This window comes from Penaeus japonicus, unplaced genomic scaffold (assembly GCF_977035675.1).
Source record: "Penaeus japonicus unplaced genomic scaffold, GWHDUDI00000001_assembly GWHDUDI00000010, whole genome shotgun sequence".
NCBI classification, from domain to species: domain Eukaryota; kingdom Metazoa; phylum Arthropoda; class Malacostraca; order Decapoda; family Penaeidae; genus Penaeus; species Penaeus japonicus.
This window is the reverse complement of record NW_028234412.1, coordinates 6,036,450-6,063,949: the sequence shown is the minus strand read 5'-3', so window position 1 is coordinate 6,063,949 and position 27,500 is coordinate 6,036,450. Positions and strand designations below refer to the sequence as shown.

General features: G+C 41.8%; 3 protein-coding genes across 5 annotated transcripts in view; 2 read left to right on the top strand and 1 right to left on the bottom strand.

Annotated features, from left to right (window-relative positions):
• The window catches only part of LOC147471080 (uncharacterized), a 17,969-nt gene extending 10,043 nt beyond the window's left edge, over nt 1-7,926 (top strand). Inside the window, exons 4-8 of the mRNA XM_086541371.1 lie at nt 1-144; nt 439-3,470; nt 3,873-4,016; nt 4,632-7,775; nt 7,894-7,926. The exon at nt 1-144 is cut by the window's left edge and continues 231 nt beyond it. Of these exons, the coding sequence (XP_086397497.1) occupies nt 1-144; nt 439-3,470; nt 3,873-4,016; nt 4,632-7,775; nt 7,894-7,926 (6,497 nt within the window). The remainder of the gene's footprint in view (nt 145-438; nt 3,471-3,872; nt 4,017-4,631; nt 7,776-7,893) is intronic.
• Nucleotides 7,927-7,967: 41 nt separating this feature from the next.
• LOC147471079 (uncharacterized) lies at nt 7,968-10,446 on the top strand (the record flags this gene model as incomplete). The annotated part of the gene is made up of 2 exons (XM_086541370.1): nt 7,968-8,633; nt 8,757-10,446. Coding segments are annotated over 2 exons (2,139 nt in total), but the record flags the coding sequence as incomplete, so codon positions are not given.
• Nucleotides 10,447-12,783: 2,337 nt separating this feature from the next.
• The window catches only part of LOC122258695 (uncharacterized), a 135,774-nt gene continuing 121,057 nt past the window's right edge, over nt 12,784-27,500 (bottom strand). Inside the window, exons 1-3 of one of the 3 annotated variants that reach the window (XM_086540531.1) lie at nt 27,022-27,500; nt 17,737-18,033; nt 12,784-15,566 (exon numbers count right to left, since the gene is read on the bottom strand). The exon at nt 27,022-27,500 is cut by the window's right edge and continues 825 nt beyond it. In XM_086540531.1, coding sequence (XP_086396657.1) covers nt 14,525-15,566; nt 17,737-18,032 — 1,338 coding nt within the window. In that variant the 5' untranslated portion in view covers nt 18,033; nt 27,022-27,500 and the 3' untranslated portion in view covers nt 12,784-14,524. Of the gene's footprint in view, nt 15,567-17,736; nt 18,034-21,166; nt 21,245-27,021 lie in introns of those variants that run through there. The other 2 variants (XM_086540532.1, XM_086540530.1) reach the window with 2 other exon arrangements.

Genomic DNA, 27,500 nt, shown 5'->3' with positions numbered 1-27,500 from the left:
AATGCAAGTGTTGCGCCCCTGCTTGCAACATCACAAACACTTGTTTAATGGCAGGGGGACATTGTGTCTCTAAAGTGACAAAATGTAAAGGATATGTAAACGCGGACGGGTGTATTGGCAACAAATGCTTCTGCTGCTTGCCAGGTAAGGTTTATTTCGGGCGCAAGATGCAGATTGTCTGGTTATTGTGTTGGATATTTTTAGGTCCGTTTGTTTGTTTGTGTGTATGAGAGAGAGAGCGAGAGAGAGAGATAGAGAGAGAGAGCGAGAGAGAGAGAGAGAGAGAGAGAGAGAGAGAGAGAAAGAGTGAGTGCGTGCGTGTTTGTATACGGGAGGGTTTATAGAAGTTGGTATTATCTATCATTGGTGCTTCAGTCGCCTTATACAAATTGTATTATTTCAATCATCCGGTCCTGACAATGCATTCTTTATCCCAAGATAAGGACACGGCGCAACAACTAGAAAGCATCACCAACTACGACATTATGAGCGACGAGCTCGCTCCGCTGTACCGAGCGCTCGTCGCTTCCAGGAAGATCATTGCTTCTGCCAAGAACACCCTGACCGACCTCGAGAAAGCCGTGACCTCGGCCAGGGAGAAGGGAAAGAGTGCGTCTACTGTGGGTTTTGCAGCCGAGAAACTAGCCTCGCTCGAGGAAGCCGTGAGGAGAAAGAACTGGCTCCTCATCACCAAGTCTTCCTTGGAGGTGGCCGATGCCCTGCCCGACGTGGCCGCCGTCACCCATGCGCTGAGGGAGACTTGCGTCCTCGTCACGGGGTCGGAACTGCCCTACGCCGTGTCGGAAGCCCAGCTCAGGGCCCTCAGGGTTTCGATCAGCGTCGGCAATCAGATAGAAACTATTAGTGAGAAGATAGAGGGCGTCGGGATCCGCGACAGTGACGATAAGACAACGCCTGATAGGATTCCATCAGCAACAGTGCCTTCCACGGCCACCTCAAAGACCTACAGTTCCAGGGCATCTAGTCATACTCCAACTACCGCAGTACCTAACAGTACAACGGCCGACAAGATCTCTATGAGCATTCCGAGCATTACACGCATCAACATAAGCAGTACAATAGCCAGTAGCGAGAACACGCCCAGGCCAGGCGACGAAACGAAGACCACTAGTCATATCACAACCACTTCACTCGTCATAACAAACGCAAACAATACGTCTACTCACATTTCAAGCACCGTCACTAACATTGGCAATAGTGCTACTCCTACCATGGCTACTTCAGGCACCAACACCACAATAGCCTCTGTTGCCACAGCAAACGTTTCCTCGCCCGTATTGACAGTTTCCACACAAGTATATTCGTCACAGAATAGCACTTCGGAAACCCAAAGAGTGACGCTATCCATCAATACTACTGAAGCTAAGACACCAACCACAGAAAATACGATGCAAACTATCACAACCATGCAATCTGTAAGCACAAATAACAATAATACCAATACAAATCTAACCACGCGACAACCGTCATCCGAAACATACAATTCATCAAACGAATCTGATTCCCCAGTCACAACACACAGTCCTTTGCAAATCAGTCGACCACCTGACTTGCCAAAGAACCTGACTCAAATCTTCGCCAACATCATCGCTAGCGTTGCGGAAGACGTTCTTCACGACGCCGTGGCTACCGCAGGCGACAGGCTGATGAACATTCTCACAGACACGGCAGAGAAGTTTCTGGAGATGGTCAACGAAGGAGGAATAATCTGCAAGAGTGACTGGAACGAGACGAAGGTAAACGAGGGAGTGAGAGACAACGTAACTAGCACTGTAACACTCAATAACAACACCACGGACAACTCGAATGTAACAGCAACGATTCCTCCAACCAATACGACGGCACTGAACTCTTCTTCTTTGTCTTTTAACAGAACAACTGAACATTTATCCAACAACACCACCGACGACCTGTCGTTTCTGAACGCAACGACGACTCCCCTGAACATCGCTGCAAGTAAGCATCCCGCTCAAGTTAGCACGGAGACTCCCCTCATGGAAAGCACGACCGCAATAGTAAACAATACAACAGTGAAGTCTACCCTGATGAGCAGCGCTACAGTGAAGCCTTCCTTTGTGGGAAATATCACCACTGTGACAGGGACATTAGCGAATCCGTTTCCGAGTAATGCCACAGAAATGAACAATTTCACAGTAGCGACTCCTTTGCTGAACAACACCACAGTGGTAACCCCTTCACTAAACAGCACAGTGGCGACTCTGCTGAACAACACCACAGTGGCGACTCTCCTGAACAACACCACAGTGGCAAATTCTTCGTTGAACAACACCACTGTGGCGAATCCTTCGGTGAATAACACCACAGTGGTGACTCCTTCGCTGAACAACACCACAGCGGCGAAACCTTCGGTGAACAACACCACAGTGGCGAATCCTTCGGTGAACAACACCACAGTGGCGAATCCTTCGGTGAACAACACCACAGTGGCGAATCCTTCGGTGAACAACACCACAGTGGCGAATCCTTCGCTGAACAACACCACAGTGGCTAATCCTTCGCTGAACAACACCACAGCGGCGAAACCTTCGGTGAACAACACCACAGTGGCGAATCCTTCGGTGAACAACACCACAGTGGCGAATCCTTCGGTGAACAACACCACAGTGGCGAATCCTTCGGTGAACAACACCACAGTGGCGAATCCTTCGCTGAACAACACCACAGTGGCGAATCCTTCGCTGAACAACACCACAGTGGCGAATCCTTCGGTGAACAACACCACAGTGGCGAATCCTTCGCTAAACAACACCACAGTGGCGAATCCTTCGCTAAACAACACCACAGTGGTGACTCCTTCGGTGAACAACACCACAGTGGTGACTCCTTCGGTGAACAACACCACAGTGGCGAATCCTTCGCTAAACAACACCACAGTGGCGAATCCTTCGCTAAACAACACCACAGTGGCGAATTCTCCGCTAAACAACACCACGGTGGTGAATCCTTCGCTGAACAACACCACAGTGGCGAATCCTTCGCTAAACAACACCACAGTGGCGAATCCTTCGCTAAACAACACCACAGTGGCGAATTCTCCGCTAAACAACACCACAGTGGTGACTCCTTCGGTGAACAACACCACAGTGGCGAATTCTCCGCTAAACAACACCACAGTGGTGACTCCTTCGCTGAACAACACCACAGTGGCGAATTCTCCGCTAAACAACACCACAGTGGTGACTCCTTCGCTGAACAACACCACAGTGGCGAATTCTCCGCTAAACAACACCACAGTGGTGACTCCTTCGGTGAACAACACCACAGTGGCGAATTCTCCGCTAAACAACACCACAGTGGCGAATCCTTCGCTAAACAACACCACAGTGGCGAATTCTCCGCTAAACAACACCACAGTGGCGAATTCTCCGCTAAACAACACCACAGTGGTGACTCCTTCGCTGAACAACACCACAGTGGCGAATTCTCCGCTAAACAACACCACAGTGGCGAATCCTTCGGTGAACAACACCACAGTGGCGAATTCTCCGCTAAACAACACCACAGTAGTGAATCCTTCGCTGAACAACACCACAGTGGCGAATTCTCCGCTAAACAACACCACAGTGGCGAATTCTCCGCTAAACAACACCACAGTAGCGAATTCTCCGCTAAACAACACCACAGTGGCGAATTCTCCGCTAAACAACACCACAGTGGCGAATTCTCCGCTAAACAACACCACAGTGGCGAATCCTTCGCTAAACAACACCACAGTGGCGAATTCTCCGCTAAACAACACCACAGTGGCGAATTCTCCGCTAAACAACACCACAGTAGCGAATTCTCCGCTAAACAACACCACAGTGGCGAATTCTCCGCTAAACAACACCACAGTAGCGAATCCTTCGCTGAACAACACCACAGTGGCGAATTCTCCGCTAAACAACACCACAGTAGCGAATCCTTCGCTGAACAACACCACAGTGGCGAATTCTCCGCTAAACAACACCACAGTGGCGAATCCTTCGCTGAACAACACCACAGTGGCGAATCCTTCGCTGAACAACACCACAGTGGCGAATTCTCCGCTAAACAACACCACAGTGGCGAATCCTTCGCTGAACAACACCACAGTGGCGAATCCTTCGGTGAACAACACCACAGTGGCGAATTCTCCGCTAAACAACACCACAGTGGCGAATCCTTCGCTGAACAACACCACAGTGGCGAATTCTCCGCTAAACAACACCACAGTGGCGAATCCTTCGCTGAACAACACCACAGTGGCGAATCCTTCGCTGAACAACACCACAGTGGCGAATTCTCCGCTAAACAACACCACAGTGGCGAATCCTTCGCTGAACAACACCACAGTAGTGAATCCTTCGCTGAACAACACCACAGTGGCGAATTCTCCGCTAAACAACACCACAGTGGCGAATTCTCCGCTAAACAACACCACAGTAGCGAATCCTTCGCTGAACAACACCACAGTGGCGAATCCTTCGCTGAACAACACCACAGTGGCGAATTCTCCGCTAAACAACACCACAGTAGCGAATCCTTCGCTGAACAACACCACAGTGGCGAATCCTTCGCTGAACAACACCACAGTGGCGAATTCTCCGCTAAACAACACCACAGTAGCGAATCCTTCGCTGAACAACACCACAGTGGCGAATTCTCCGCTAAACAACACCACAGTAGCGAATTCTCCGCTAAACAACACCACAGTAGCGAATCCTTCGCTGAACAACACCACAGTGGCGAATTCTCCGCTAAACAACACCACAGTAGCGAATCCTTCGCTGAACAACACCACAGTGGCGAATCCTTCGCTGAACAACACCACAGTAGCGAATCCTTCTCTGAACAACACCACAGTAGCGAATCCTTCTCTGAACAACACCACAGTGGCGAATTCTCCGCTAAACAACACCACAGTAGCGAATTCTCCGCTAAACAACACCACAGTAGCGAATCCTTCGCTGAACAACACCACAGTAGCGAATTCTCCGCTAAACAACACCACAGTAGCGAATCCTTCGCTGAACAACACCACAGTGGCGAATTCTGCGCTAAACAACACCACAGTAGCGAATTCTCCGCTAAACAACGCCACAGTAGCGAATCCTTCGCTGAACAACACCACAGTGGCGAATCCTTCGCTGAACAACACCACAGTAGCGAATCCTTCTCTGAACAACACCACAGTAGCGAATTCTCCGCTAAACAACACCACAGTAGCGAATCCTTCGCTGAACAACACCACAGTAGCGAATTCTCCGCTAAACAACACCACAGTAGCGAATTCTCCGCTAAACAACACCACAGTAGCGAATTCTCCGCTAAACAACACCACAGTAGCGAATTCTCCGCTAAACAACACCACAGTAGCGAATTCTCCGCTAAACAACACCACAGTGGCGAATTCTCCGCTAAACAACACCACAGTGGCGAATTCTCCGCTAAACAACACCACAGTAGCGAATTCTCCGCTAAACAACACCACAGTAGCGAATTCTCCGCTAAACAACACCACAGTAGCGAATTCTCCGCTAAACAACACCACAGCGGTGACTCCTTTGGTGAACAACACCACAGTGGCGAATTATCCGCTAAACAACACCACAGTGGCGAATTCTTCGCTAAACAACACCACAGCGGTGACTCCTTCGGTGAACAACACCACAGCGGTGAATCCTTCGCTGAACAACACCACAGTGGTGACTCCTTCGGTGAACAACATCACAGTTTTGACTCCTTCGGTGAACAACACCACGGTGGTGAATCCTTCGGTGAACAACACCACGGTGGTGAATCCTTCGGTGAACAACACCACGGTGGTGACTCCTTCGGTGAACAACACCACAGTGGCGAATCCTTCGCTAAACAACACCACGGTGGCGAATTCTCCGCTGAACAACATCACGGTGGTGACTCCTTCGCTGAACATCGCAACAGACAGCTCCACAATATCTCTGGTGAGTACCATAGAAGTGAACAAGACCACAGTGGTGACTCCTTTGCTAAATAATAAGACGTTAAGCAATATGGACAGTACCGACAGCATGACTCCTTTGTTAAATAATACCACAGAAATTAATAACACGACAATGATGGGCCCTCTGCTGAACAATACCACAGTGGGGATTCCTGTGCTGAACATGACCGCAGGAAGGAACCATACCACGACGACCTTATTGGACGATACCGTAGAAATAGACAGTACCACTTCGACTCCTTTAATGGGCAATACTGCAGAAGGGATGCATACCAGAGTGGTGACTCCTTTGCTGTATAATACCACCACGGTAGTACATCTCTTATTGGACAATACCACAGACCAGAACACCACAATGACATTGACTCCTATGGTGAATATTACTCTGGAACAGATGAGTAATGCCACAGTTGTAACACCATTCTCGACCAATACCACGGAACGGAACACGACTACAATCCTGACTCATATGCCGAATATAACCAAAGAACAGAACATGACCAGGGTGACGTCTCTTTTGGCGAATAGTACGACGGTGAGGAATAGGAACAGTACCGATGACATGACTTCTCTGGTAACCACTACCACAATGAAGCCTCCCTTTCAGAACGCAACATCCTTGGACCTACCATTCCAGAACGCCACAGAAGAGAACCCTCCGTCTGTGAACGTAACAGAGAACCCACATTCGGTAAGTACTGTAAGTGGATCTTTTACTCTAAGTCTCTCAGAGGAATATCATGGTTGGAACACGACCACTGGAGAAAATGCTACCAAAGGGGTGACTTCTTTGCTGAACAGTACCACAGTGGTGGCTCCTTTGCTGAATAGTACAGCAGAGGTGAATAATATCACAGTGAGGACTCCTTTGTGGAACACTACTGAGGATGTTCAAACTGAAACTTCCTCTGTGATCAAAGCAACACCCAAAGAGATAGTTACAGGAATGGTAAAGACTTTGTATTCAGAAAAAGATACTGTTGCCATAACGCCCATTTCAAATGCAATTCCTGATTCTGAATCTACAACTCTAATGAATGATGAAACTTTTTCAATCAGGGTCGGTGATGCAACTGCTACTCAGCCCAAGAATTTGTCAGGAACTCGAGAACCCGAAGCTACACCTTTCCTGAAATTAGATACGACATCTTCCTCCGCGAGCAATCTTTCTGACAGCAGGACAGAAGTCAGTAAAGTCACAACAGCATCTTATGAGGAAACAAGAACCTCACTTCAGGATGATGTTACTGAAACCACTCTTTTTACTGAAGGAAAATCCATAGAAGTCACGATTCCCCTTCAAGAAAAAGACGGTACTTCAGTCCATACTTCAGTCACTTCTGTCGAAGTGACTGAAGGACTTACTGAAACAACTGACCTAGATAATGTCGCTAAATCAACTTCAGATTTAACAAAGACCTTTAAAGCCTCAACTACAAATCTAGAAAATGCCACTCAAGTCTCAACTTCATCTCCAGAAAATGCCACTGAAGCCTCAACTTCATCTCTAGAAAATGTCACTGAAGTCTCAAAAACATATCTAGAAAATGCCACTGAAGCCTCAATTTCACATCTAGAAAATGCCACTGAAGCCACAACTTCATCTCTAGAAAATGCCACTGAAGCCTCAACTTCATCTCTAGAAAATGCCACTGAAGCCTCAATTTCACATCTAGAAAATACCACTGAAGCCACAACTTCATCTCTAGAAAATGCCACTGAAGCCCCAACTTCATATCTAGAAAATGCCACTAAAGCCTCAACTTCATCTCTAGAAAACGTCACTGAAGTCTCAAAAACATATCTAGAAAATGCCACTGAAGCCTCAATTTCACATCTAGAAAATGCCACTGAAGCCACAACTTCATCTCTAGAAAATGCCACTGAAGCCTCAACTTCATCTCTAGAAAATGCCACTGAAGCCACAACTTCATCTCTAGAAAATGTCACTGAAGCCTCAATTTCACATCTAGAAAATGCCACTGAAGCCACAACTTCATCTCTAGAAAATGCCACTGAAGCCACAACTTCATCTCTAGAAAATGCCACTGAAGCCTCAACTTCACATCTAGAAAATGCCACTGAAGCCTCAACTTCACATCTAGAAAATGCCACTGAAGCCCCAACTTCATCTCTAGAAAATGCCACTGAAGCCCCAACTTCATATCTAGAAAATGCCACTGAAGCCCCAACTTCAGATCTAGAAAATGCCACTGAAGCCTCAACTTCATATCTAGAAAATGCCACTGAAGCCTCAACTTCATCTCTAGAAAATGCCACTGAAGCCCCAACTTCATCTCTAGAAAATGGCACTGAAGCCTCAACTTCATCTCTAGAAAATGCCACTGAAGCCCCAACTTCATCTCTAGAAAATGCCACAGAAGCCCCAGCTTCATCTCTAGAATATGCCACTGAAGCCCCAACTTCAGATCTAGAAAATGCCACTGAAGCCCCAACTTCAGATTTAGAAAATGCCACTGAAGCCCCAACTTCACCTCTAGAAAATGCCACTAAAGCCCCAACTCCATCTTTAGAAAATGCCACAGAAGCCCCAACTTCATATCAAGAAAATGCCACTGAAGCCCCAACTTCATCTCTAGAAAATACCACTGAAGCTTCAACTTCATCTCTAGAAAATGCCACTGAAGCCTCAACTTCATCTCTAGAAAATGCCACTGAAGCCTCAACTTCAGATCTAGAAAATGCCACTAAAGCCCCAACTTCATCTCTAGAAAATGCCACTGAAGCCCCAACTTCATCTCTAAAAAAGGCCACTATAGCCCCAACTTCATCTCTAGAAAATGCCACTGAAGCCCCAACTTCATCTCTAAAAAAGGCCACTATAGCCCCAACTTCATCTCTAGAAAATGCCACTGAAGCCCCAACTTCATCTCTAAAAAAGGCCACTATAGCCCCAACTTCATCTCTAGAAAATGCCACTATAGCCCCAACTTCATCTCTAAAAAAGGCCACTATAGCCCCAACTTCATATCTAGAAAATGCCATTGAAGTCTTAACTTCAGATCTAGAAAATGCCACTGAAGCCTCTACTTCATATCTAGAATATGTTACTGAAGCCCCAACTTTATCTCTAGAAAATGCCACTGAAGCCCCAACTTCATCTCTAGAAAATGCCACTGAAGCCTCAACTTCACATCTAGAAAATGCTACTGAAGCCCCAACTTCACATATAGAAAATGCCACTGAAGCCCTAACTTCATCTCTAGAAAATGCCACTGAAGCCTCAACTTCACTATTAGAAAATGCCACTGAAGCCCCAACTTCACATCTAGAAAATACCACTGAAGCCCTAACTTCATATCTAGAAAATGCCACTGAAGCCTCAACTTCAGATCTAGAATATGACACTGAAACCCTAACTTCATATCTAGAAAATGCCACTGAAGCCTCAACTTCACATCTAGAAAATGCCACTGAAGCCCCAACTTCACATCTAGAAAATGCCACTGAAGCCCCAACTTCATCTCTAGAAAATGCCACTGAAGCCCCAACTTCAGATCTAGAAAATGCCACTGAAGCCTCAACTTCACATCTAGAAAATGCCACTGAAGCCCCAACTTCACATCTAGAAAATGCCACTGAAGCCCCAACTTCACATCTAGAAAATGCCACTGAAGCCCCAACTTCACATCTAGAAAATGCCACTGAAGCCTCAACTTCATCTCTAGAAAATGCCACTGAAGCCCCAACTTCACATCTAGAAAATGCCACTGAAGCCCTAACTTCATCTCTAGAAAATGCCACTGAAGCCCCAACTTCACATCTAGAAAATGCCACTGAAGCCCCAACTTCAGATCTAGAAAATGCCACTGAAGCCTCAATTTCACATCTAGAAAATGCCACTGAGGCCCCAACTTCATATCTAGAAAATGCCACTGAAGCCTCAACTTCACATCTAGATTATTCCACTGAAGCCCCAACTTCAGACCTAAAAAATGCCACTGAAGCCTCAACTTCATTTCTAGAAAATGCCAATGAAGCCCCATCTTCATCTCTAGAAAATGCCACCGAAGCCCCAACTTCATCTCTAGAAAATGTCACCGAAGCCCCAACTTCATCTCTAGAAAATGCCACTGAAGCCCCAACTTCAGATCTAGAAAATGCCACTGAAGCCCCAACTTCATCTCTAGAAAATGCCACTGAAGCCCCAACTTCATCTCTAGAAAATGCCACTGAAGCTTCAACTTCAGATTTAAAAAGTGTTAGTGAAGCGTCGACTTAAAATTTAGAAAAATGAAAAATCGTCTGCTATAATGTTAGATCAAAATTAAGTCACTGAAGTTTCAGCCGCAGATTTCAGTTGTAAAAGATGGCACAGCAGAGACATGGCTTTAGATTTATCAAAACTTGATGAAGGTGCAGCGTCGAATCCTGAAAATTGTATAAAACATCGAAGAGTGTGTGTGTGTGTGTATTCATACATACATACATACACACACACACACATACAAATATATAGAGATAGATAGATAGATATAGATATATAGATATAAATAGATAAAGATGATGAAAACACAAGTCGATCTTGAATGGGCTTGGATAATCCTATTCAGTATCCAAGAACCATAAGTAATCCAGTTGACTAACAGTTTCTCATTATTTATCAAATATTCATACTATCAGAATACTTCATTACAAAATCTATGAATATATACATTTGCTTAAACGTTATAAAGATGTGTTTATTGAAAAGATTCGAATATCTACGAGAGGAAAGGTCTTCCTGATAATCCTTTCCAGGTTTAAAAGAAGGTAAAAAAAATATATACATATATTCTTAAAGGTATCTAAAATCTATGTACAATTTGTCTCATTTCATTGAATATACACGATTTATATCTGTGTATAATCCAAACGTGTGTATCTTTATTGTAAATATTATACGTGCGAGATAAGATAATAAACAAAGTATTAACATATGCGTACAGCTTCTAGCCTTGACACTAGAATTGTTCTTGATTAAAGAAAATATATACATTTGAATATGATACAGCATCCAAGAATATGAATATGATTAGGGTTTTTTATATTTTTTATTAGATCAACAATATATATATATATATATATATATATATATATATATATATATATATATATATATATATATATATATATACATATATATATAATATATATATGCAAGAGGAACAAATATGGATCAAACACACACATAGCGCAAACTTAGATAAATGTATAACAGATGTATAACAGATAGGTTGATGAATATTCCACAAGTGTGTGATTATCAAAGTGATTGACGAACCTTATCCACGATAGACAAGGCGACCTTTATCCATGGTGGACAAAGGGACATAAAACCGAATACATGAGAAGGAATGGTAATAATACAATCTATATTGCTGGTGGCATTCCTTTATTCATGAATATCACATATGGTTGGTGCCGCTACAACAGTGTGGTGATCTCACCCTCACAGGGCCAGCTGGGGGAGGGGGAGGGGGGGGGAGAAGGGATAGAGGGAGGGAGGGAAGGAGAGGAGAGAGAGAGGGAGAGAGATGAAAATGTTTAAGACCAAAGTGGTGAGTGGTAAGAGAGAGAGAGAGAGAAGTAGAAACAACATGTAAAATGTAGAAGAAATATCTAATTGTAATAATAATGATCATAATAATAATAATCATAAAAATAATCATGATAATAATAATAATAACAATAATCATAAAGAAAGTCCCAGAAAATACAGTTTCACCTTTCCTGACTACCAAAAAAAGAAAAGGATAAAAATAAATGAAAATAAAGTATGTTCAAACAGAAGAAAGAACAGAAGAAAAATAAATCCTCAACTGGCCCCGCTGGAGGGATATACATACACAAATATATATATATATATAACAGAGAAGTTTTGCAATAGATTTTGAAAAACCTCTTACAGAAATTCAGAAAATGTCTGTCTGTACAGCGTATAGACACTGGATATAATAATATATGGGGAGATAAAAAGCCTACCAAGCTGTTTGAAGCTTTGCATAATTCATTGGCATTCTCGTATGAATTGTCATTAAGCCTTTTCTTCTTTGTAACAAAAATGGAACACGGGAACACTCGAGAATAAAACAGCAGTTATTCCAGCACTACACCCACAGATTACTATTCATTTCTACTTAATATATTCTCTATCTCCGAACTTACATGTATACAAAGGCACACACATGCACACAGACAGACACACAGACACACATACATTCTCTATCTCACACACACACACATAGATAAAGACTCATACATAAATAAAGTAAAATAATATCTATCAAGCATTCGAACCATAAACATACACATTCGTCTTAGCTCTGACATTTTTCTCTCACCAGTAAGCAAAGTCCTTCACATATCATAGAAGAATGAAAAGCATCTTTAAGAAGCTAAGAAAGTCAAATGAGAATTTCTTAATTAATCGATCTCTCTCTAACGGAAATAAATAAATAAGTTAGACGAACCAATCACAAGTTATGAGGCTACAGCGGTTAAGCCACTTCATATATATATATATATATATATATATATATATATATATATATATATATATATATATATATATATATAGATATATATATATATATATATGTATATATATAATGCAATATATATACATATATATATATATATATATATTATATATATATATATATATATATATATATTATATAATGTATATATATATATATATATATATATATATATATATATATATATATATATTACATATATATATATATATATATATATATATATATATATATATATATATATATATAATATATATATATATATATATATACTTTAGTAGATTCTACGTTACCTTTTAAGGCATTTTCTTTCTTTTTTTTAATAAATAATTTTTCTTCTATTTTAGAAACTATTCTACACTGAAAGTAAAGCGACTTTGCTTACAGATGACCATCAGAAATACTGTTGGAAAATACAATAAGTAAAGTAAGAAAGCATAAAAAACAACAGAGCAATACAATATGTCTAAATGTTAGCCCCTAACTATGTATAGGCGACAGAAGCCTAGCAACAGGTCAAATAAGCCTTTCTCTTATATAGTTTAATTGACCTTAGCTTTGACTTGGCTCCTCTGAGTTCAATGGCAAATCTTGCAGCTTCTTACTTGAGGTGAATTGAAGTCTTTCTAGACGTGAACTATTAACCGAAATTGCATTATTTTCGTTTTTGAAGAATTAAAAAAACATCGAATTCAATTTATCCGTTAGTCTTTTTTTTCAGCTTAGAGGATCCAAGTCATGTATTTTACCCGACAAAGCCTCTATACGGCCAGGTTTTTTAAATTTTATTTCCAGCTTCTATAACAGCGGCGAAGGATAACTCCGGTGAACAGATATAGTAATCTTAAATTTACAAAGTATTTCTAAAAAAAAAAAAAAATCTTTGATCTCTTTCGTGGAATTCTAAGAAAAAAATCGATTTTGAATACGAATAGATTCCCCTTTTTGCTTTGAATTCTAGAGGATCTAAGTAAGAATTCAATCTTACTTTCTTTCTTTCTTTCTTGAACGCTATTTAAAATTCCCTCCTGCCGGAAGTCTTTGAGAGAGAAATTTTCAAAAATTACATCTAGAGAAGCGAGAAAGAAAATTATATATATAAAAAAAATACAATTCAAAGAGAGAAATATTTTTCAAAAAAATTGAAGGAAATAATCATAAAAAAAGATTCGGATACTCGTTTGCAGTCCTTGAGACTTCACGAGAAGAGAACCACTACGTCTTAAACTCTACTTAAGGTACACTTCATCAGCTGACGGAAAGACCAGTTTTCGCCAGACCTCATCACAAGACCCTTTAGCTATTTCGAAATCTTGTTTCTTCCTTTTCTTGCTCTCTCTCTTTTATTTTTTCATTCGCTTTTTGCTCTTCGTTAACAAACAAATAGACAAAAGAAGCATCAGTTTTAGACGAATGCGGTCGACGCAGATTTCCCAACTATACAACTATTTACAGCGAACCAGCAGCTTTTACCGAAGAAAAGGGGAGGGGGTGAAGGGGAACAGGGAGGAGGAGGAGCTTATATGTCGCCAACTAAAGCAGATTCTGTAATAAGAATCTTTCTTTTTTTATACAGAATACTTAGTACCATTGCACCTGTGATTCTAGTCATTGTTGTGATTCTAGTCGAGTGTTTTGTGGTTCGGTTTGTGGATTTTGTTTGTGATTAGATATTTACAAATTTTTCATTTAGGGGGTTGGGGGAGGGAAGTGTTATTACAAGGAGTGTATGTATATGTATATGTATATGTATATAAATATATATGTATATATATATATATATATATACATATACCTATATACTTATACATAATGAATATACGTCTCAACGTCTCAGTGCGTATTGGCCATGTAACGTAGATGTTTTAGGTAATCAAGTAGAGGACAGACGGCATCGTTTAGAACGTAAAAAAGAAGGAAAGCGTCTAAGATGGTGCATTTCTTGGGGATTGAAGGTACTGGGGACACGATATGTTGCGGAGGAAGGGTGCGGCGCTCAGCCCCAGGTGATGCAGGCCGGTGTCCCTGCCACGGGGTCCAGCCGGAAGGTCTGGCCTGCGGCGCACGGACCCTGCAGGAAGTGCTGGTAGCAGCTCGCGTCGCGGCTCCAGTAGTGGGTGCTCATGCCGGCGTGGCAGTCGCAGGTCATGCGGCCTGTGTTGGGGTCCTCCGTCACCAGCTGGCCATCGGGGCACGGCCCGCGGGTCAGGCGCTCGTAGCATGTCTGGGACTCCTCGTGCAGCACGTGCGAGGTGAAGCAATTGCACTCGGTCTGGCCGGACGTCTGGTTGAAGCTGAAGTACATGCCGGCTGGGCAGGGGCCCACGGAGTGCTGCTCGTAGCACTGGCCGTCCTCGTGCCAGTAGTAGGGCGTCCATTCGCGGCGGCAGTGGCATCCGGACACGCCGGTGTTGAGGTCGAGGTAGAAGAGCTGGCCCTCGGGGCAGGGGCCGCGCGAGTACTGGCGGTAGCACCTCTGGTCGGGTGTCCAGAAGAACCAGTTGTCGAAGCGCGCGCACTGCGTCTTGCGCTCGCACACGGCCACGCCGGGCTCGGAGAACACCAGCCAGTTACCGAGCGGGCACGGGCCGCGCGAGTACGGCTGGAAGCAGTGGCCGTCGGCGGTGGTGACGTTTCCGGGCAGGCACGTGCACTCCGTCTTAAGCGTGTCCAGGTTGCGCACGTAGCAGTTGATGCCGCCGTCCTGGCACTGGGTCTGGTCGCAGAGGCCGGCGGTGTTGAGCTCGTAGCACACGCCGTCGTCCTCGAGCATGAAGCCGTCGCGGCACTCGCACACGGGCTCCAGCGTGCGGTAGTCGAACTTGAGCAGGTGGCCCTTGGGGCACGGGCCCTGCTCGTACAGGGGGTAGCAGCGGCCGTCGGCGCGGAAGTAGTGCATGACCATCTCGGACGAGCAGGAGCAGAAGCCCTCGCCGCCCGCCGTGCGTCCCATGAACAGCTCTCCCACCTGGCACGGGCCCTGCGTGTACTCCTGGTAGCAGGCGCCGTCCTTGTACCGCGCCCAGAAGCCGGGGCACCTGCAAGAGGGACGCTGCGTTAGTGGCGCAATGGAGGCTGGCTCTCAAGGAACCCTCGAGGCCATTTGAATTTATTTGAAGTATCACTGCTACATCTATTTTTTATTCTTTTAATATGAATATAGGTGTTGATTATATGTATTTTAAAAAGCGAAATGTTAAAGAAAACAGAGAGTACAACTGTAAAGCAAATCTCATCCTAATTCTTATACAATTTTTTTTATACTACAAAAAATATATGCACAAATTAATCAAGACAAATGGATAAACAGGGAAATGAAAAAACAACAAAAAAACTCGTCTCTTCTTTCCGAAGAATAATCTTTGACTCCGTTTGCCTTCTCGTTCGAACTATCTTCTCCTCCTCCGCAACTATTCTTTTTCCATTGTATGTCCTCAATCCCCCCTTCCCCCTTTTCCCTCCAAAAGCTCCTCTTCCCTTCTCCGCCCACATAACCCCCCCTCCTCCCTTCCCCCTTCTCCCCTCCCCCTATCTACTATCCACATTCCCCACTACCATCACCCGTCTCCCCCTCCACTCCCCCCTCAAAGCCTCCCCTCCCCCCTCTCTCCATCTCCCTACTTCCCTTCCCTTTCCCCTCCCTCCGTCCTCCTCCCCTCTCCCCTCCCCCCCTCTTCTAATCTGACCTGTACTTTGCTCGATGATTCCTCCTCGCTTTCCTTCCCTTTCCCTTCACCTTCTAACGCTGACTTGCATCTATTATTTCCATGTACACTATCTCCCTTTCTATTTTCCCCTCATTCGCTGTTACTATCTTTTTTTTTTTTTTATTGGTCTTCTTCCTGACTGTATTCTCTATCTATTTTATTTATTTATTTATTTTTTGGTCTGTCTGTTTCTCTCTCTCTCTCTCTCTCTCTCTCTCTCTCTCTCTCTCTCTCTTTCTTTCTCTCTCTATCTATCTCTATCTCTCTCTCTCTCTCTCTATCTATCTATCTCTCTCTCTCTCTCTCTCTATCTCTCTCTGTCTGTCTCTCTCTCTCTCTCTCTCTCCATCTTTACATGTTTTTTCTCCCTTCCCTATTATATTTCTCCTTGTTTATATCCACCTTTTATATTTGTTTTTTTCTCTCTCTACTTCCTAGACCTTCTCTTTGTCCTTATTTTCATCATCTTTGCCGCTGTTATCATCCCTTTCACTTATCCACTGTCCAGAGACCTGACCTCTGACAGGGTCTCTCTTTCCATGAATACATTCTCTTTCATATCAATTACCGTCTCTCCTCCTCCTCTCTCTCTCAATTCTCTCGTGATATTTGTCCCTTTCTCAAATGTCCTCATTCTTTTCCCTTCTCTTGGATATTCTATTTACTTTATTGAACTTAATTTCTTGCTATCCTTCTCCCCATTCTCTGTTTTGTTGTTTATTTACCTCTTCTTCCCTTCTCCTCTTTATTCTCTCTTTCTCTTTCTCATTCTTTCTCTCCCTCTCTCTCTCTTTCTCTTTCTATCTCTCTCTCTCTCTTTCTTTTTCTCTCTTTCTCCCTCTCTCTCTCTCTAGACATCACAGATGAATGGATAGAAAATAAATAAACAAAATATGAGCAGTGCTTTGTACACCTCCCCTTCACACTCACTCCTACCTCTCTCTTTCCCACTTCCTTCTTTCCCTTCCTCACTGACCTCTCATGACCCCTTCCGGCATCACAACAAAACCTGACCTACTCTCAGCATGAACACTTTTCTCCCCTCTTTATATTTCTTTCTCTCCCTTTCATCCCTTTTCCTCTTTCCCTTTCTTTTTTCTTCTCCTTCCTCACCCATCACATAAAACAGCCTTCTCTCCCCTCTTTCATTCTTTCTTTCTCTCCATCCCTCCTTCTTTCCCTTCCCCCAATGACCACACACACACACACACACACACACACACACACACACACACACACACACACACACACACACTCAAACAAAAAACAAACAAACAACAACAAGCATTCCGACATCCTCATAAAACAGTACCCCACTTTCTCTCTTGCTTCCATACCCTCCTCCCTCCCTCTCATCTCCTCCTCCCCTCTTTCTTCCCTCCTCTCCCCCTTCCTTCTCCCCCTACCCTAACCCACCTCCCGTAACCTCTCCCCCCCATACCCCGACGTCACACACACGCACAACAACAAAAATAAAAACAAAAAAACAAAGAACACCGACCTGCACTCCGCATGTCCTGTGTCGTTAGCCGCCAGCTGTTGGCCCCGACCGCATGGCCCTCGCGTGAACTCCGGGTAGCAGAGGCCGGTGTGGGGCCAGTACACGTGGTAGTCTTCGCAGACACAGTCTTGCTTGCCCTCCACCACCACTGCTTGGAAGCCATCCGGGCAGGGCTTCAGAGGGCGGTCCCGGGCTGGCACCGCGAGGGATCCAGGTGCCAGGGCCAGGATCGTTAGCGCCGTCGTCGCCAGCAGGAGGAGCATGTTGGGTCTCGGCGTGGGTTGGAGGGACTGCATTCTGGGGGCGAGAGAAGAGGGGGGGTTGGTTGGTTGCGGTTCGGAGTGTTGGCGAAGGAAGAGAGAGAGAGAGAGAGAGAGAGAGAGAGTGAGTGAGTGAGAGAGTGATAGATAGAGAGAGAGAGAAATAGATAGATAGATAGATAGATATAGAGAGATAGAGAGATAAATAGATAGATAAAGAGAGATAGAGAGAGACAGAGACAGAGAGAGAGACAGAGAATGATTAGATAAATAGTTAGATATACATATAAAACAGATGTACAAATCAATGAACAATAGAAACACACATAACAAACAAACAAACAAGAATAAACAAAAGCCGTAAAAGCCTATCAGATAAAGCAAATAAAAACGAGAGACGACTGGCCAGCTGAACTCTCTAATCTCAGCAAGCACAAAAACACGGATCATTGCAACCCTGCCATTGACAGCACACAACAAAAGCAATGACCACGGAAAGCCACTTTATAAAAATAGTTTTTTTCTTCTTCTCATTGATCGATGTTTGAATCATGATTAAGTAGATAGACATACAAACAAACACTTGATACGCGAAAAAAAAAAATAATAATAATAAGAAAGAAATTAAACTCGTAATCAACCAGTGGTATAAATAGTTAAAATTCGACGATTAATATCACAATTGGTAACCTTATTCCCCCGCAAGTGATACTGAAACCTTTAATGATAAAAATGCTATCTGAGATCAAAGCAATTACACTCATTTCGCGTCAGCCTGTCTGTCTGCAGAAATTGCAAGTGAGAATAGAAAGCTCAACTTGAAAAACTGCTTTACAATATTTTTTTTCCTTCTTCTTCGCCTTTGAAAGGATGATGCAGTAGTTTTCTTTTTTTCTTTTTTTTTTTTTTGGAGAAAGTGAAAGTGATACAGAACGTATAGGGAAAAAAAAGTGAGATGAAAAATATATCTTATTGTTATCCCTCCAATACTTGACTGGTTTTCTTTGATGTTTTTCTTTCTCACTGGAGAAAACGTTAAACAAATACTATTTTATTTCATTTTTTGTGTTGCGACAAAACTGATTTTAAATTTCGAAACAACAAACACGTCCTTTATACGTATTTACATACTAAAATGCATGCACACTTAGACACTCAACCGTACGTATACAATTCATACATTCATAAACGTATCATTTACATTTACATTTACATTGGCGTTTGGAGTTAACAAAATAATAAATAAATAAATAAAATAAAATAATAATAATAATAATAATAATAATTATTATTATTATCATAATAATAAATATATATAAATATATATATATATATATATATATATATATATATATATATATATATATATATATAAATTTTCTATTACAAGCCAACATGTGGCTAGTTATGAAAACTACCTATGGGTGCTGCAATTTTCCAAAATTAAATTAAGTCTAGACAATCAAAATTATTCTCATTCAGGTAATAATCATCTGGCGAGTTTTGTAGTTGTAGATAGACATACAAACACACTTATAGAATGAGTAACATCTAAATACAATAACTATAATCAGAATGAATTACCTAGACGCATCCATATTCAAGAAAATCAAGGTATCACACTCACACAATCAGATAAAACACTCATAAATACACCAATAAAAGTGTTCACTCAATCTATTTTTCCTTTCGAAAGGTCAGTAACCTCTCCCCATTCTCCTGTACCTTTCATTCTGAGGAAAATTAAGAGTGTGTTTCATTCTGTCACTTTTTTTTAGCGGATTCACTTGTCGGATTAATATATAGATGTATATATATATATATATATATATATATATATATATATATATATATATATATATATATATATATATACATATATATATATATATAATATATATATATATATAATATATATATATATGATATATATGTATATATATATATATATATATATATATAATATATATATATATATATTATATATATTATAATATATATATATATACTATTTTCTCATCACATGAGTTTTAAATTCATGTAATCATCTCACCTTGATCTGTGCAAAGTATCGAGTATAGAGGACACAACACCTTCAGCGGTCAATTGTCTTCGCTTTCCTAATAAACTGTACCTTTCATCACACAAAGGGAAAAAACTCCATCGACATTCTTAAAAATCTGTTTGAAATAATCCTCAATCACTTCTTAAAAGTTTCCTTATCACTTCTTCGAAAGAAAGAATCCATCAAATTACTCTCAAAATCTCCTTCAAAGTTTCCACGAAAACTTCTTCAAAGTCTTCTGAAAGAGTCCTTTAAGTTTTCACCAAAGTTCCCCCAAGGAGTCCCTTAAAGTTTCCCCAAAGACGCCTTCAAAGTCTCCCCAACGACTCCAAACGAGGCCCGCTCAAAGAATCCTTCAAGAGTCGGAGCCAATTCAACAAGTGACCTTTCGAAGGATGTGAACGAGGAAGTGCAGACCGTCGTCGAGAAGAGATCCTACAGCGTCCGAGCGAGGAAGCGACCTTTGATAAGCACAGCACGCACCACGACGTCACAGTCACGAAACAAAAGCGCCCCCACCAAAAAAAAGGAGAAAGAAAAGAGAAAGAGAGAAGGAAGGAAGGGGAAAAAATCAAGTGGAAGACGTTCACCTCTTCAGCTTGCGTGACCACCTCTTTAACCTCTCATTTGCTTAATCTCTCTCTCATTTTTTTTCTTTCTCTCTCTTTAGCTCACTTTTTTTTTTACAATAGGGAAGTTATTAAAGAATCTCCCCTCGCGTGCGTGCGTCTGTCGGTTCGTCACTAGCATTCAACTACTGTCTTTCAAAGAAATGAATTTGCTAGTTTTTATTTTTGATAATCAAGTCATCACTCGCGAATCACAAGTCGGATCACAGACCGGAATCGTGTGGTGCAAGTCAGTCCGCGTGTTGATCTGCCCATGAGAAACTTCACGGTCACCTTCCGTTAATTAGGCCTCCTGCTTTCTCCATGCACCTCTTTTCCAGTTTAATTCCACAGTGTCACGCAGTCCTCAAGCCATCAACTCGCACTGCCATTTACAAACTCATTTCGGAATTCTCTCGTAGCTTAAATAGAGAAAAACAAAACACAAAAGCACAAAAGCAAGTCCTTCTCACACAACGCACGATTGTCAAAGGTACCTGGAACACCTGTATGTGTGTATGTGTCTTGTTCTCTTAGCCTAGACACTCCCGCCACCGTCACCGTCAGCACCTGCACTGCTAATAAAATCCATGGCTGCGCGAATATCATCCACACCTAATGTGACCCCCCCCCCCTTTCCCCTCCCTCTTGCTTCCTCCTCCCTCTCCTGCTTCCTCCTCCCTTTCCTCCTTTCACTCCTCCCCCCCCCCTCCTCTCCTACCCTCTAGCACCAGTCAGCGATGGGTCGAGGCAGTTCTAGGAAAATCCTTAAGGCTTTGGGGAACTCCCTGCCTCACTCAGGAAGGGGTATAGGGGGCCACGGTGTTAAAGGGGCAAAGACCGCTTTTCCCCTTGAACTCGTACACGCGCAGAAACATACACAGTTCACAGAAATACGTACACATCCAAGCACGCACACACTTGCAGACATTGTTCGGCAACTGTTCCTTCCAACGTTAGAAGTAATACAACTTTTCCCAATATCCATTCTTAGTATTACACATACATTTTTTTCTGCAATCTCTGTTTCAAATCGGAAAAAAGGGGGAAAGGAGAAAGGGACACTGACAAAATAGAGAAAGGGAGAGAGAGAGAGAGAGAGAAAGAGAGAGAGAGCAACAGAAAGAGAGAGAGAGAGATAAAGAGAAAGAGCGACGAGGAGAAACGGGTGTGAGTGGCACCGAGGAAGCAGAGCGAAGACAAGTTTATAACCTTATCGAGGGCAACTTGAACCCGTCGGCACTTTGGAAACTTTAGACGAGATTGCGGGCGTTGGCGTACTACAGGGTGAGCATCCGACGGCGTTTGGAGCTAACAAGAAAAAAAAGTGATATTTATAGATTATTAAGTCAGTCTTTCTCTTATTATCATTATTCTGTCTCCTCTTGCTTCTCCTTTAACTCTGTTCTTCGTCCTTCTGTTCCTCCCCTCTACTATCCTTCTGATCTTCCTCTTCCACTGCAACCCTTGCTCCTTCTTCCCTCTCCTTCTCTAAACCTTTCCATCTGCCCTCATTCTCCCCCCTTCTCTTCCTTCTTTAGTCCTCTGTCCCCTCCTTCTCCATTCGCTCTCTTTTTCTTCCTCCTTCCCCTTCCTCCTCTCTTTCGTCTTCTTTCATTAGCCCTCTTCTTCCCCCTCCTTCTCCTACCTCCTCTTCTTCTCGCCTTCCCCTTTCCTCTTCTTCTTCCTCATCCACCCTCCTCCCTTCCCTCTTCTTTCTTTAGCCCTCCTCTTCCCCCCAACCTTCTCCCCTTCCTCCTCTCCCTCTTCCTCACCCGTCTACCTCCTCCCCTCTCCCCCCCCCTTTATTCTCTCCCAATTCATCTTCTCTGCTCTGTGATTTTCTGTATCAAGTTTGGCATGCATGGCATCCACTAACTGTTACTGTGTCACTCAGGAGCCTAGACTTTCTACAACCCGGATTTATGAGTAAGATTTTTTTCCGGGTGTTCTACCGGAGCAACTGGCTAACGGGATATCTGGATTTTTCTGTTTGCTTGTTAGTCTGTTTGTCTGTTTGGTTGAATGATACTGCCTGTTTGTCTAACTGTCTTTCTTATGTTCTTCTGTTATTTTTTGTTCAGATTTTTTTTTCACACCTATTATGATATTAGAATTAACTATAGTAGTAATAGTAATCATGATGAAGATAATGATGATGGTAATGATAATATAATTGAATATGAAAATGATTATATTGACCACAAAAGTCATTAAAAGTATTATTACTGCTATCACCATAATTACAACATCAATGTAAAATCGATAAATTCATTAATATGATCATCAAAATTAGTAATAAAAAAGATGTGTAGTTATTATCAAGTTATTATCAGTATTGTTATGGTGATATATAGATCTTTATTGTTATCACTTTATTGCTGTTAAAATTATTCTTATAATCATCATCATGATACTCAACATCATCATTATCATCATACTCATCCTCTTTATTATCATTATTCTTCTGTTCTCATGTCATCCTCAACATCACCATCATCACCATCCTCCTCCTCTTCATAATTACCATCATCATCATCATCATCATCCTCATCATCAATCTCATTTCATCATACAAACACCATTATAAATATGATCATTATCATCCTTACCATCATTATCACCCCCCTTGTTCTTGTTTCCTTCTTTTCCGCCATCTATCCTGGTCTCTGCTTTGGTCAGCGAGGCAACTTCCACAGTGAAAGTTGTGACGTCAGAGAGATATAGGATTCCTACCCCCACCCCACCCCCACCCATCTCCCCCCTTCTCCCTCTCCCCTTACCTCCGGTCACTTACCCCTTACACATTCTATTCTTTTCCTTCCGTATTACTCATCCTTCATACCTCTTCTTTCTCCTTTTTTCCCATTACTCATCCCTCCTCCTCCTCCTCCTTCCCCATTACTCATTCCTACTCCTACTCCTCCTCCTCCTTTTCCTTCCTCCCTCCCCTCCCCCTCTTCCTCCTTTCCCATTCCTCATCCCCCACCTTCTCCTCCTCCTCCTCTTTAAGGAAGCAAACGAGGTGATAAGGAGGATCCTTTTCGGAGGAGAGGAGGAAGAAGGAGGAGGAGGAGGAGAAAGGTTAAAAAAAAAAGAAGGATAATGAGAGGTAGGTGGGGAGGGGAGTGAGGAGGAAGAGGAAAGAGAAAAGAAATAGGAAGAGAAGGAGGAGGAGTCGGAAGAGAGGAAAGGGAAAGATGGAAGTGAAAACAGCTTTACGAGATAACCCCCTCCCCCCACAAAAAAAAAGTGCAGACATTCTAATAAATGCATTTAATAATAAACCAAAATAAATAAATAAATATAAAACGAAGAATCGAAACAAGGAAGAGAAACCCAAGTAACATTATTACGAAAGTGGAGAGAGGAAGAGGAATAACAACAGAACAAGTTATGAAAGCAAATTTCCAAAACCGGTTTTACCAAAATAACAAGCCATGAATGAACTGAAACCTCATGCTTTTAGGTTACTAATTCCTAACTGTTAACTGTTAATGCTCTAATAAATGATAGCATGACATAGAACAAACATAATAGAAAAAATTACAAAGGGAAATTGGGATTCAATTACGAAATATGATGCATGAGGTTGATGAACGCATAATGAGATAGACAAGAAACAAATGATAGTAACAATGATAGTGATGATGATAGTGATAATGATAATGATGATATTAATAATGATAGCGAGAATAATTAAAAATGATAATATTATTTATAATAATGCTAATGATAAAGATGATCATGACAAAAATAATCATAAAGATGACTTTGACAAAAATAATCATAAAGATAGTAATAATAATGATACCAAATAATAATAATAATGATAACAAAAACAATAATAACAACGATAAAAATAATAACAGTAATAATAATAACAATAGCAGTTAGTCAAAAAGGACATAAAAAACAAAACAAAACAAATCAATCATTGCTAACAAACCACTTTTCAAGGCCGGAAGTCGGGGCTTCCGTCTTGGTTCCTGTGACTTCAGTTTGTAATGTTATCATAAATAATAGTTTTCTTCAATCACAAATAATTTTATCGTTTTCGTTTTTTTCTTTGTCTATCTATGGATTCTCTTATTCTCTCTTTCTCTTGTTATTTCTCACTCGCTGTCTTTGCCTCTCCCTCTTCCTTTCTCCCTCTTCCCCACTCTCACTCCCTCTCCCTCTCAACCTCTCTCTCCACTCCCTCTCTCTCTCCCTCTCCCTTTCACTTACTCTCTCCCTCTTCCTTTCTCCCTCTTCCTCTCTCTTTCTTCCTTTCTCCCCCTTCCTTTCTCCTTCTTCCCCACTCCCTCTCTCTTTCCCTTACCCTCTCCCTTTTCTTTTCTCCCTTTCCCTCTCACCCTCTCCCTCTCCATAGTTATCGCCTCCTCAAATCCTCTCCCCCCCCCCCCCCCCACACACACACACACCACCACCAATCTTTTCAACCCAATAACTAAAACTCGATTTTTTGGTTCGCTACCTCCAAGCAAAACTTATCAAATATTCCTAAGTACTTTCACGCCATCACTTGACGTCAAAGATTAACTGCAGAATCACTCTCCTTAATGTAATTATTATGACTCGGTCTTTAAATCACTGTTGATTCGCTCTAGTAAATATGAATGAATGATTAGGTAATAGTTACGAGTTATGTCGTGCTTGAGAGGGGAAGGAATAATGTTGAAATATTTTCGAGAGAGATAGATAGATAGAGAGAGAGAGAGAGAGGAGAAAAAAAAAAATATATATATATATATATATATATATATATATATATATATATATATAGATATATATATAAAGAGAGAGAGAGAGAGAGAGAGATAGAGAGAGAGAGGAGGGGGGGAGAGAAGGAAGAGAGATAAAAAGAGAGACAGAGACAGAGACAGAGACAGAGACAGAGAGAGGGAGAGAGAGAGATGGGGATTGATTTTGTTGATTATATTAACAACAATGCTGGATAATGATGATGTTGGTGATCATGATATTACTACTATTACTACTACTGCTACTTCTACTATTGCTACTACTACTATTACTTCTAAAGATGATGTTGATGATAATAATAATAAATAAGATAATGATGATGATGATAGTAATAAGGATAATATTAATGTTGACAATGACAATAATAAATAGAAAACGAAAGCCAATGAAGAAAATTAGATAGAAAAAAACGAGAAAGTAATAGCTACGAAACCATTAACGTTCGTCTCAAATTTAATGCTAGCGAAAAAAAACCTGCACGCTAAGACCATATTAAAAAAAAGAAAAGAAAAAAAAGAAAACGTGACAAACAAAAAGCGAAAACGTGGCTAATAAGAAAGAGAAAACGGGAGATGTAAAAAGAGAAAACGCGGCTAGGTGAGAGGGGAGACTCAACCGATAAAACGAGTCCTAAAAAAGTGTGTACGACGTATATCTCTGCTGCAAAAAAACAAACGCAATTACCTGCTGAGTGACTTTCACAATCACTACAACATTCACGGGAATTGACAAGGGTGGCTTGAGAAAGAGAAAAGAGGAACAAGAGAAATATCGATACTTCTCGAAATTTCTTTGACTTCTCTTAGGTCACCCGCGTAGCCACCCCTCCCCCCACTCCACCCCACAACGTACACATACATACGCACACAAGCTAACATACGCTAACAGATATACGCAAGCAGGCAGGCACACATGCACGCACGCACCCACACCCACGCTTTTTCTATTTTAATCTCAACATTCGTAAGATAAATAGTCACACACACACACACACACATACACACACGCATAATGATTTGTCGTAGATATAAATCAAACATTTTTTTCTTTTTACTTATCTGACTTTCCTACCAGATATTTATACATTTTGTTTCTTCACCTTTCAGTATATCTTAATTAAGTAGATATATGCATAAAAAGCACACACACAAGCATAAAATACCTACTGTAAACACACACAAACACACACATATACATACATGCATACGTATGTTCATACATACATACATACATACATACATACATATATATGTATATATATATATATATATATATATATATATATATATATATATATACATATATACATATACACATATATACATATACACATATATACATATATACATATGTACATATACACATATACATATATACATTTATACATATATACATATATACATATATACATATATACATATATACATATATACATATACACACACATAACACCATGAAGTGCAAATACACCACCCATATTAACTCCATTTGCTCACCACGAAAACTAACCAAGACCTGAAACAAAGATCCGGCGATTATGCAACCAACGCACGCGGCGCCAAGACTGCACAAGACTCTCACTTACGTCAACCCGACTGTCCCTGGCGGTGCCGTGCGTGCAGGAGCGAGAGACTTCGGTGCCCTTTCTTCGGCATAGATTCTGTAGGTGCAGATTGGCCGAGCTGAAGGTCCACAGGCTCATCATAGGACTCGTTCTGTCTCCTCCTTCGATATATTGAGGGGGAGCGTAGGATGGGAAGGTGGTCTCCTTTCTTTTTCTGTGCTTTTTTGGTTATTTTGTTACTTTTTTTCTTTCTTCTGTTCTTGTTTGTGCTCTCTCAGGGTTTTTTTTTTCAATTCGTGGTTCGTTCGATTCTTTCTCTTTTGTATATTTAGTCTTATTCTTTTTTCTCTTTCCGGAAACTCCCGTGACGTCAGGAGAGCCAGGCGGTGCCGTAACAGGACGCTAACAAGGATGCAAGACGTCGTCACAGTTCCTGGCCGCAAGAACGGTACGGAATCCTAGAAGAACCCGAAGTGAGAGTGCTTTTGCTTTCGAGAAAC